Source organism: Lycium ferocissimum, chromosome 4 (assembly GCF_029784015.1).
Source record: "Lycium ferocissimum isolate CSIRO_LF1 chromosome 4, AGI_CSIRO_Lferr_CH_V1, whole genome shotgun sequence".
Classification (NCBI taxonomy): domain Eukaryota; kingdom Viridiplantae; phylum Streptophyta; class Magnoliopsida; order Solanales; family Solanaceae; genus Lycium; species Lycium ferocissimum.
This window is the reverse complement of record NC_081345.1, coordinates 45,361,906-45,374,262: the sequence shown is the minus strand read 5'-3', so window position 1 is coordinate 45,374,262 and position 12,357 is coordinate 45,361,906. Positions and strand designations below refer to the sequence as shown.

Below are 12,357 nucleotides of genomic sequence, written 5' to 3'. Positions count from 1 at the left end.
AATAGTTTCTCCAAATAGACATAGAGTGTTATTTTCTAATTTTATTTAACAAACAAATAGACAAAATTGTCCCTTATCTTAAACTTTAAAAAAAAAAGTTTAACTTTATCTTTCAAATATATCCTGATCACTATTTGTCTCTTTAGTTTGCAAAAATTTGAGCACGTATCGCCTCTTAAATATAAGTTGAGCACCATTCGCCCATTTAAATTTACAAAACTTGAGCACACATAATGTTAACTAACACAAATCACTCACAACACAGTTAAAATTGACAATAAATTCGTTTTTAAAATTTTTTACTTGATATTTGGTATTTGAATTGGAGCCTGACTAAACTCGTTTACTTACACGTGAAATCATTTTTAAAAATAATCCTGCTCTTTTTATTTTTCTCATAAAATAATCATGTTATGTGTCACTTCCAAGTCAATTCTCATTTTTAGGTTAGAAACAAACATGATTATTTTTTAAAAATGGTTTTACTTGTAAATAAGTGAATTTCGTCGGACTCCAATGTGGAAACCGGACTTGAAGGAAGATGAGAATTGACTAATCGGGGGTGAATTAGAGCAAGGTTATTTTTATGGGAAAAGAAAGAGCAAAGATTATTTTTTTAAAATGGTTTCACGTGTAAGTAAGTGAATTTAGTTAGGCTCCAATGCGGATATCGGACATCAAGTAAAAAATAAAAAGCAAATTTAACATTAGTTGTAGTATTGTGGATGATTTTAATGTTACTTAAGACTATATGTGATCAAGTTTTGCATTTTTAAAGGACGAATGATGCTCAGATTATATTTGAGGGACGACATGTGCTCAAGTTTTATAAACTTAATGGACAAATGGTGCTGGGGATTATATTTGAAAGACAAAGTTCAACTTACCCTAAAGATAAGAGATTATTTTGGCCAAAAACTCAAATAAATCATGTACAAGTATTAATGGCGGAAAATCATGTGCTAAGGGTGAGTTTGGCATGAAAAAACTGGAAAATGTTTTTCTATTTTTTCATATTTGATTGATTATTGTCTAGAAAAATAAATTCCTTAAATTTTTTTAAAAAATTACTCCCTTTTATCTCAATTTGTGTGACACTTTTCGCATTTTAAGATTCAAACTTTGTCCAATATTTTAAAATGTATTTTTTCATCATATTGGTATGAGAAAAACTGCAACTTATAGTATTTATTGTATAGTTTTCAAATTTTAATTCAAAATATTGAGTTGATCTATTTCAATTTAGCTTCAAAGATTAGTTAAATGTACTCTTGAAACGAGAAAAGTGTCATATAAATTGGGACAAAGAGACTAGTAAAAAAATAAGTTTCGCAAGTACCATTTTATGTTGATTGTCTCCCTCCTATCTCTCACTCCAAATCTCTGCCAGGATCACCACGCCTATAACCACCAACCTAACCCCTAATATCTCCATCCCCACTCCGTTCTTCATATTAGTTGCGTTGATTATATATATAAATATTTTTAAAATAATATTTTTCCGCATATTTTTCGAACACCAAAAAATAAATAAGAAAATCACTTATTGAAAAATAATATCAAATCACCTTAAGTCACATAGCCATTTTTTTTTAATGATGGATCAGTACCAAAAAAGTACCTAATATGATTGCTTATGTGAATTTTGAGCTTAATACCCTAGGGTTCGTCATTAATCACTAAGTCACACCATTTAGTGTTGTGTACACACCTAAAAGTTAAAGCATTATGTGCACAAGCATAATTGTGTGATCGAAATTGCACTTCTCCAATAAATAAGATATTTCACCTTCTATTTTATCTGCTATTAACTCATTGTTGACTTTTGCTTCAAAAACTTGAAGATTAGTCTTTTTAGTAGAATCACTTTTCCAATAAAATAGTTTTTCAACTAAACAACCTAAGAAAAACACATGATCCATAGATTGGTATTTTTATCTAAGGATTGTAGAACAATTAGCTCCAAAAAAACCAATAGATGTTAAAAATGAGACCAAAATGTCATTAAAAAACAAACAAAAAAACAAAATGGTAAATATTGATTTTTTTTTTTTTTTTTTTTACAATCTTGGTGTCTAGACAAACTTGCGCACATCTCAACTAATTCCACGGAATACCTGCGACCTCTCACCAACACAGGTCTCACCAACACAAAGAGTGCGAGTAACTCTATCCGGTAAGACTTTGATATATGGGAAGAAATCACTCAGCGTTTCTAGCAACTTTTCTGAAAACCTATACCAAAATCAACTTCACGCGCCACCATTATTGCATCAGCAGTAACAAGAAGAACCAACACATAAGAACACATTAACATAATATCCAAGACTAGTTATCTGAAAGGGGATCAAATGCCCATCAGAAGTCTGTACAACTACAGAGGAGAGACAAAAAAAAAAAAAACTACAAGTTCCTGTACAACTTCAGGTGACATAGATAAGGCCAACAAAATGTTATTGGACACGTTGACAGTTAGTCATATCTTGCCAAATATATACAAAAATACAGTACATTTGTACAGTTTCAGTAACGTTTCTTCTCGTCGGAGAATAAATATTTAGCAACAGACCCAAAAAGTTTGCTCTTTAATTCATTCAGGCGACCATCCATCGCCTGTTTTCACGAATCCTTTCCTTCGGCTACCAATGCTGTGGACTTGCAGATGGGACATTTGTTCTTCATAGTTAACCATTTCTTTACGCACTCTGCATGATATTCATGCCCACAGTCGAGCGTCCCCACGTTCTCTTGGTCCTTGTAATCAAACTGAAATAACAGTACATACACTCACGCCATCAGAGATATTAAGTATTCGGCGGGGGGAAAAAAAGAGCAACAGAAAAGAATGCAGCTTGGATGATTATGAACTAACACCATATCATGTTTAAGAGTGTCCAAGGGGCGGGATTTACCGGACCATCCCCGTCCCGGGTCATAGGGATGGGACAGGCTAGGGGGATGGGGTCGAAACGGAACAGCAAAATGGGCCCGGTGTCCCGGACCGGTCCAATCCCGTCCCGCGATCCGGCCCAGAATTTAAAAGATAGCCATTTTTGCAAAAATAGCCTTTGGCAACGACCAAAAACGGCTATTTACCCCCCCCCCTCCCCCTCCCCCTCCCCCCACAAATTTCTATTTTAACCCCCAAATTTATTAAATTACACTTTGGCTCTAATTCTAAACTATAAATACCCTCCATATTCATGACACAAACATAGTACACAAGTACAATGTTCACCTTTGAAGGAATAGACATAACAAGACGCATGGAAACATCTTAGAGGTTGTGGCAACATTGTAAACTTATCCAACTTCTAAAGTATGGAACCCTTGGAAGGCGATAACAACATAAATGTCACCGGTGTGCTTTAATGAGTTCGAAAAACTAAATTTAACTCAATAAGCTACGGGAATCATCAAAAGTTCCGGGAATCAAGTCACAAATTGAGTAATTAATGACCCCTCCAGAAAATCATACTCAAATGTTTCCCATGTCAACTGTAAATCAGCATAGAGGTAATTTTACCTGGCATATGACGCAGAAATCAGTCTTGTGATCTGAACACGCAGCACTTTCCAAATTGCAAGGAATTTCCACAGATGAAAATGATCTTGTTTTCAAATTGCTAACAATAACCTCCTCCAATAACCCAGTTTTTGCGGTGCCAATCTGCTCTCCCAACGCAAGAAGCTCCTGATGTAGGATTTTAAAGTGGAACAAATTTAGTTTCCAGAAGTTACAACAATAAGGGGTCATTTGGTTGCTGGTTCGAGTTATGCAAGGTTTAGTCATTCATGCATTACTGATTCATATATTAGTTATTCCATCTTTTACGCTGCATAAAATAATACATAAATTAACTCATAACTTATAGTACATGTTTTTAGTTATGCGGGATTGTAAACTGGTAATCAAACACCGTACTTGATGTCCTCAATTTATACGTAGTAACTAAAATGTTACCAAACATGTAACTAGTTATGCTGGTTTTAGTACATGAATAATTCACTTCCTAACCAGCAACTAAACGACCCCTAAGTTGCTACCTGAACATTAATAAAGTAGTATTTAACTTACGAAAAAAGGAAAATGGAGAAGTAGCATATACATTAACCATCATGATAAATGTAAACCGGTACATACATTGAGGAACCTTCTATCTTTGTACCTCATAAGACATGTGATCTACGTCCATACGCATCTCTCTATGCTGATCAACAGGATCGCGCACTTCATGGTAGCCAGGAATATCCAGCATCGCCACTCCCTACATACAACCACCAAATAAGGATATAAACCGTTATCTTCATTCCATAACTACTTCATTAAATTAAACCATAACGTGACAAAAAAGTCTGGAAAGTATTTTACATCTTCCGGAAGAACTCTCATGTTAGGTAGGTTGTGATGTCTAGTATTTGTTCCAAGCATAAATTCCCCTCGCTGAGGTCTGTACAATCTAAAGCCAGTTGGCGGGAATGGTCTAATAAATCTAGAACCTGCCTCTACAAGGGCGAACGGATTGATAGTGCTGTCAAACGAGCTACTACTTGGTAGGTGTCTGTGTGAAGAAGCCGTCATTTGTGGAGGGAGGGTAATAAATTGGGGTCTCGCTCCTTGAATATTTGGTGGCAGATGAAGAAGGTTTGGGTGCCCTGGAGGAACGGACGGATACACAAAACTAGTCAAACCTCCATTGCCATATGTTACTTGATAACCTCGCATGCTGATGTTTCCACCATCATCACAGTTTTGAGTATTACCTGTAGTAACGGAAATAAAGCAGAAGAGACATGCAATCAGTTCAGGAGTTAACTTTTGGCGCTTCGAAGACCTCGAGTTTCCCTTGAAGATTTGGGGAAGGCCTAAAAAAAAGACTGTCCTAGAGCAGTATAAATTTACTCTCTCCATCCACTTTTACTTGTCCGGTTTACAACAACAACATACCCAGTTGAATCCCACAATGTGGGGTCTGGGGAGAGTAAAGTGTACGCAGACCTTACCCCCACCTTGGAAGGTAGGGAGGCTGTTTCCGAAAGACCCTCGGCTCAAAAGAAAACAAGGGAAAAGAGTCAAATACGGACAAGCAAATCAAAACAATGCGAAAATGAGAAATAGCAAGAGCAAGGAAGTCATGATAAACAGCAAAAAGAGACAAGACCCAACACATAGAAGCAGGGTAAAAATACTCCTAATACGAGAAAGGAAACCTCGCGGCCCCCCGCTAGCCCTCCACCCTGATACTCGACCTCCACCCCCTCCTATCACCGGTCATGTCCTCGGTAAGTGGGAAGTAGCACCGTATCCGCCGAATCACCTCTCTCCCCCTTGCCTTCTTTGGCCTACCCCTCCCTCTCTTCAGCCCACCACTACCATCCTCACACCTCTCACTGTTTGCCGCATCGCCGGAGCGTCTTCGACATGGCCGAACCACCTCAACCTCCCTTCCCGCATCTTGTCCGGTTTGGAAAACCAAAAAATAATTTACAATTTTATACCTATTTTACACTTATTATTAAGTACTACTCATTCCAATTCATTTGCCAACATTTATATGACTTATAAGTTATACAATAGTTAGGGGTGATATAGTAAAAATTACAATTTATTTATTGCTTCTTAAGGGGAGTGCCAAGTAAAACATTGACATGTAAACATGGATGGAGGGAGTATAAAATAAAGGAGAGACACGAAATCGTTTCTCAAAGTTATTTGTTAAATCAATAAATCAGCCAAATCAACTATGCATCAATCCCCAACCCATTGGGTAGCTATAGGAATCTTTTGTAACTATTCTGCCTTACGCAAAGTTAACTTTTAGCACTTAGAATAAATATGAGAAGGGTTTTGGAAAGACAATATGGGGATGGAGAAGGAAAGAATAAGACTTGTTTCCCATGAATATATCCTTTACCATATATGAATAAAAGAACAAATGCTCAAATATGCACTGTTCAACTGGGTGACACATCAGTAGCACATATTAGAACAAAACTTTAAAAAGCACCGACTTTGATGAAAATTAAATGAAGAGAAGAATAAGTAGTATTAGTTGAGCAAAAAGGAAAAAAATAAGCAGAGACATTCATGACTGAAAAAGGAGAGATTTGCCATGAACATTCCTTAGAAGTTATATTAATTCGGGAGAGAGCCCCGGGGGGGGGGGGGGGGTTGCACATCATTCTCTCCTTTCTTTCTTCTAATTTTAGGTTTTCTTCATATAAATTTAGGTGAGCTTCTAGAGGAGGAATTCTAACAATATCTTGCTGTTGAAGATGACAAGGAAACTCTTCTATCCCACGAAACAAGTTTTCTGCAAATAGGCAAATAAAGAAAATAAATTAGATAGTCAAAAGCAACAACAACAACAACCACCAAGTGAAATCCCACAACGTGGGGTCTAGGGAGGGTAGAGTGTACGCAGACCTTACTCCTACCAAGGTAAGACGGTTGTTTCCGAAAGACCATCGGCTCCATAGAAAGCATAAAAAGAGGTCAGATAAGGCCAAGAAATTCAAAGCGATATGGAAATGAAAATAACAAAAGCGACTAAGCCATGATGAAGCAGTTTGCAAAGAGATAGTAGCTACCACAGATAAAAAAGATAATCGAAGTAGAGAAATAACAGATAGTAGCAGAAATCAATGCACATAGTCAAAAGCAAGACTTTATCATTAAAAAAAGAAACAGAAACTCATCCCTGGATCCCTTCGCAACTGAGCAAAAAGCTCAAATAAAAACGAGTAGAGTGTACCAGGCATATAAGGTAGGCGAGCACTATGATTCCAGGCTTCAGTGTCTCTAGAACTGCCGTTGAGCTGCAATCCTGACCAATAATTGCCAGGAAACTGACAGGCTTGGCCGACATAGTTTCCTTGAAGCATATGATTCCCGTTGTGTCCTGATACAGACGATGCAGCACCCATTGAGGTAAGAGGAAAGCTGGGGCCCACCAAAGCGTGCTGATACTGAAAATTCACAGGGATTCCTTCCGCATTCTTTCTCTTAAATGAGTCTCCGACACCGTCTACGTAAAGATTGGTCCTTCCATAACTGTCTTCATTAATTCCTTGAGTGGTTGCAAATGGAAGCTGTTCATATTGCCCATGGTTTACTGCAACCGGGAAATCTCTAGGAGTGGATGGAGCGGCCATGTAATGGTTATAGTGATTCGATGATGAAGCAATGGCTGGGTCAAGATTGGTGACAGGATGCTGATATTGAACCCCGTTGTACTGCAACTTTCCATAAATTAATGCACCCTCTTGATGGTATTGTGGATGGTGCAAATAGAAATTACCAGCATTTCCAGGACCTGGTAATATTGCATGGACATTAGGCTGCGGAAAGGTAGCTAAGCTCCTGTAGAAAGCACAAGGCTCTGGTTGAACATCTTGGCTTCTCTGTTCCGCTTCCAGATCAGTAATTTGATTACTATACGACATACTCCTTTGCACAATGTTATCACGTTAAATTTAGTGGAGCCTACCTGCTTGGAGAAGAATCAAATGTCATTATACAATTTAGTTTCTCGTAAGTCTATCAGTAAGAGATTGCACAACTTGATTTCATAGAGGACACAATTTTGGATATTTATTAAAATATCTGTCTATGTTCATCTCAATAAGCATGGTTCGACACAACCTAAAACTTATGTTGTTGTTGGAATTTTTTTTTTTTTTTTTAATTCATATCTTTGAGTCAAAAACCTGATCTTATCTCACAAATCATCACCTAGATATAGCAGCCATGAATGACTTGCTACTAAATAAAGAGCAGTTCTATTTGATGAAAAGCACACCAGTCCACGCGGAAATAGAAATAAGAATTAAATGAAACGAAGACTGCACATGGAAAGATTGCAAGGTACTCTTTCTTTACTCAAATTTACCTCATAGTGTTATTAAAAGTGACAAACGCAAAAAAAACCTCTAAGGTCCGTTGGGGCTTTAACCACAAAGCACAAATAAAGTGTGGTCTTTAATGGAAAAAGGCGCAAAGAGAAAACATACAAATATACGTGTTTAATCAAAGACTAATAATAATAAGCATGAATAACAAAATATGAACAAAGAAATTGAAACTTTTTTACGATAAAGTTAAATATCAATTGTTTAGTGTCGCCTCTTCGGGAGATGCTCATTGGCAAGGAAAAGTATGTCTTATAGCCTTGATGACGACACTGAAACGCACAATAAGCGAGGCGAAGCGCTCAACATGTTTTGCGCCTCACTTCAGGGCTTAAAGGTAAGTTCTACAAAGTGGTGGTTAGGCCAACTATGTTGTATAAGGCGGAGTGTTGACTAGTTAAGAACTCTCATGTTCAGAAGATGAGAGTTGCGGAAATGAGGATGCTGAGGTGGATGTGTGGGCATACTAAGAGAGATAAGATTAAGAATGAAGATATCCGGGACAAGGTAGGAGTGGCCTCCATGGGGGACAAGATAAGGGAAGCGAGACTGAGATGGTTCGGGCATGTGAAGTGGAGATGCGCAAATGCCCCAGTGAAAAGGTGTGAGAGGTTGGATATGGTGGGTTTAAGAAGAGGTAGACGTAGGCCGAAGAAATATTAGGGAGAGGTTAATAGACAAGACATGGCGCATCTTCCGCTTACCGAGGACATGGCCTTTTTTCTTTTGAAACTGGTAAGGTTGTATTCACCGAGGACATGGTCTTAGATAGGAGGATATGGAGGTCACGGATTAGAATAGAAAGTTAGTAGGTAGTTGAGCGTGGTCTCGCTTTCCTGCAGGATACACTTGGTGGCAGTTTGGTGCACCCTACCTGTTTCTCCTTTCATACCCATAGTAGTAGCATTATTCTTGTAGTTTCTGGTCCTTCGATTTCTATTACTAACTGTTATTTCTTGTGCTTTGATTATCGCATTATTTGGCTGTTGTTACTGTTCCTTGTTTCTGAATGCTATGAAATGTTTTCCATATTATTTGTTGTGTCCTCTTTCCTTCTGTATTTTCTTTTTCACATCGTTTGATATGCATTACTTGACCCAAGCGTCTTTCGAAAACAACCTCTCTACCTCCACGAAGTAGGGGAAAGGTCTGCGTACACTCTACCCTCCCCAGACCCCACCAGTGGGACTACACTAGGTATGTTGTTGTTGTTGTTGTTGTTGTTCCGGGCATAAGCGCGCACTACTTCCAAGATTAACTCATGAAGGGTAAGGGCCGATGGTGGGGGTAGGTTATGAGTGAAGGAGGAAAGTGGTGCACATCATGAACCTGATAAGATCATGAACGCTTTAGTATAGGAAAGTAAAGATCCAAAAGGCATGCAAAACGGAGTGGAGAGAAGCTAGAGTTTGGCGGAGCTCTGTTCTGGTTCATCAACAAAATTGAATCCATGACAATAGTAAAGCAATACGGCAAAATACCAACTTCATTTGAGAGTCAAGAGGCCACATGACCTTTTGGCAATTCAGTAAGCATAAACTGCCAGCTGTCTCAGATCAATCTGTCTCCTTCCTCCTTTTTGATGTCAACCATGCAACTTAAACAAGGCAGACTTGTGTGTATCAGGAACAGTTCATCAAGAAACATCATGAGCCTTCAATATAATGAAGTCTTCGGCAATTCTCATCCACAATCACTCTTTTTAGACTCACTCACTCGATGGCCCACGTGAAGCATGCACTCAAAGGATTTCACTAGTCAAGCTTTCTACCAAATTAGGAGTACGATAAAAATAACAATTATAAATTCTACATTTATAAATAGCATCTTACATATTTGGAATAAAGACACCTAGGCTCTGAAGCTAGAAATCCCTGTCTGAAGAACGATTTAAATTATGACACTGAAACCAAAATAAATCTACAACATTTAGAAAAACTAAAATTGAAATAAATACACCGGCTCCATGGCTTTGGTTCAACAGAAAAGGTAGTATAACAGGGGATGTGCTGTAGGTGAACGTGACGTTTTTGAAACCTTGTTGTTGCACTAAGTACGTGTTTAAGTGGAGAATGGTAAAGGGTCGAACGTAGTCACCGAGTTTCCAAGCTGAAACAATGGATTTCTCGGTCATTGAAAAAGAATCATTACACCTGGTTCGTTATGAAATAGGCCATTAATACAGGTGTACGGTTCAACAGCAAACGCCTTCAACCATATAGCATCAAATGCTTCACCATATACGATTTGACCTCTGAACCTAATAGTACAGGCAACTCAAGAAAAATTTAAGAAAGGGACAACCAAGACAACAAATTTAGTAATTTACCGAATCAAACCTTGCTTCGCAACTTCCAAAATAACTCTACCCATAAACCACGCAAATTAAACATTAAATTCTTAACCTTCTTTAAAGGTAGCGGATGTAGATACATAAACGACAAAAATTTCACCATGTGAATAAAGTTTCTACCTTTGTCAATAATGTTCCTAAAATGTCTCCATTTAAGTTAATTTTCTCCCTGTTGAACCCATAAAAGAAACCAAATTATACGGACACTCAGTCATCGAAAAAGAATTTGTTATGAAATAGGCCATCAATACCGATGTACGGTTCAACAGCAAGCAAACGCCTTCAACCATATAGCATCAAATGCTTCGTCATATACAGTCGGACCTCTAAACCTAATAGTACAAGTAAGTAGTAACTCAAGGAACTTCTAAAAAAAGGGATAACCAAGACAACAAGTTTACAATATCAAGCCTTGCTTCACAAATTCCAAAAATAACTCCACCGATAAACCACATGAATGATTTAAACATTAAATTCTTAATCTTCTCTAAAGCAACAAGCATAGATACATAAATTATGACAAAGAAAAATTATCATGTGAATAAAGTTTCTACCTTTGTTTATTTTCTCCTTTCTTAACCCAGAAAAGAAACCAAACTATACACACACACACACACACCCCTATCTACATTATTCAGCAGAAGTAACATGCAAGTGATAACACAAAAACATGCCATTAATGAAAAAAAGTAAGATATGGCAAATAAAAATAGGCACCTTTTAACCATCCAAAAGTAACAAAGCAGATGATCTTGAGATAAAATTTACCTTAACTAACTCCTGCATATATAAAAAATGAGTTTAAAAAGGTCAAAATGAAAACCCCAAACTTGAGTTACATATGAAAATCATAATCAAAGCAAACCCCACCAAAATTGCTTAATCTTGGACCCAAATGCATGCTTTTTTTTGACAGAAATAACAAGAAAAAAATTGAAACTTTTTAACTAACCAAATTTGAGTTACATATAAAAATCATAATCAAAGTAAAATTCAAGCAAACCCCACAAAAATTGCTTTATCTTGGAGCCTAATGCATGCAATTTTGACACAAATAACAAGAAAAAAAAAAAGATAAAAATTGAAACTTTTTATCTAACCAAATTTGAGTTAGATACAAAAATCATAATCAAAGTAAAATTCAAGCAAACCCCACAAAACTTGCTTAATCTTGGACCCAAATGCATGCAATTATGACAGAAATAACAAGAAAAAAAATTGAAACTTTTTAACTAACCAAATTTGAGTCACATATAAAAATCATAATCAAAGTAAAATCAAAGCAAACCCCACAAAAATTGCTTAATCTTGGAGCCTAATGCATGCATTTTTTGACAGAAATAACAAGAACAGAAAAAAAAGATAAAAATTGAAACTTTTTAACTGAATAATTCAATAGGAAAATAGAAAAATCACAATCAAAGTAAAATCAAAGCAAACCCCACAAAAATTGCTTAATCTTGGAGCCAAATGCATGCAATTTTGACAAAAATAACAAGAAAAAAATAAAAATTGAAACTTTTTAACTGAATAAATCACAATCAAAGTAAAATCAAAGCAAAACACACAAAAATTGCTTAATCTTGGATCCAAATGCATGCAATTTTGATAGAAATAACAAGAGAAAAAGGATAAAAATTGAAACTTTTTAACTGAATAGTTGCATAGGCAAAAAACAAAAAAAAAAAAAAAAAAAAAAAAAAAACTAACCAGAATTAAAGATTGATACTGAGATAAAGAGATACTTAGATGAAATTCATAGAGAGAATTTTGTAAGAGTAAAGTAAGAAAAAAAAGTGGATAAAAAGAGAGGGGAGATTTCAACGGAATTTCACCAATGGTGTTTCTTGAAAATGCTCAATGTGTGATGAGAAAAAAAACTTACTATTAATGGTGCTCTTCAAATGTTTTTAATTAATATATTTATTTATTCTCTATTAGTACTTAATACTATACCTTTTTTCATTTTAATTTGTATTCCCGTGTGTCCTAATTTATATGACATAGTTTGAATTTTGGAAATCTAACTTCTTTATTTTGATTTGATAGCGAACATACAATATTTAGTTTTTAAAAAATTAATTAATCTCTGT

The 12,357-nt window shown here is 36.3% G+C and overlaps 1 protein-coding gene across 3 annotated transcripts; it reads right to left on the bottom strand.

The window, feature by feature from the left end:
* Positions 1-2,298: 2,298 nt before the first annotated feature.
* On the bottom strand, positions 2,299-12,138 carry LOC132053266 (probable E3 ubiquitin-protein ligase ZFP1). 3 transcript variants are annotated; one of them, XM_059445219.1, is made up of 6 exons: positions 11,975-12,138; positions 6,756-7,490; positions 4,373-4,764; positions 4,170-4,268; positions 3,527-3,694; positions 2,299-2,766 (listed from the first exon to the last, which is right to left on the bottom strand). In XM_059445219.1, exons 2-6 carry the CDS (start codon positions 7,444-7,446, stop codon positions 2,620-2,622), a joined length of 1,497 nt encoding a protein of 498 aa, XP_059301202.1. In that variant the 5' UTR covers positions 7,447-7,490; positions 11,975-12,138; the 3' UTR covers positions 2,299-2,619. The 3 variants fall into 3 exon arrangements, with proteins under 3 accessions (XP_059301202.1, XP_059301200.1, XP_059301201.1); XM_059445217.1 differs by lacking the exon at positions 11,975-12,138 and adding an exon at positions 10,982-11,874; XM_059445218.1 differs by lacking the exon at positions 11,975-12,138 and adding an exon at positions 9,426-10,417.
* Positions 12,139-12,357: the final 219 nt, after the last annotated feature.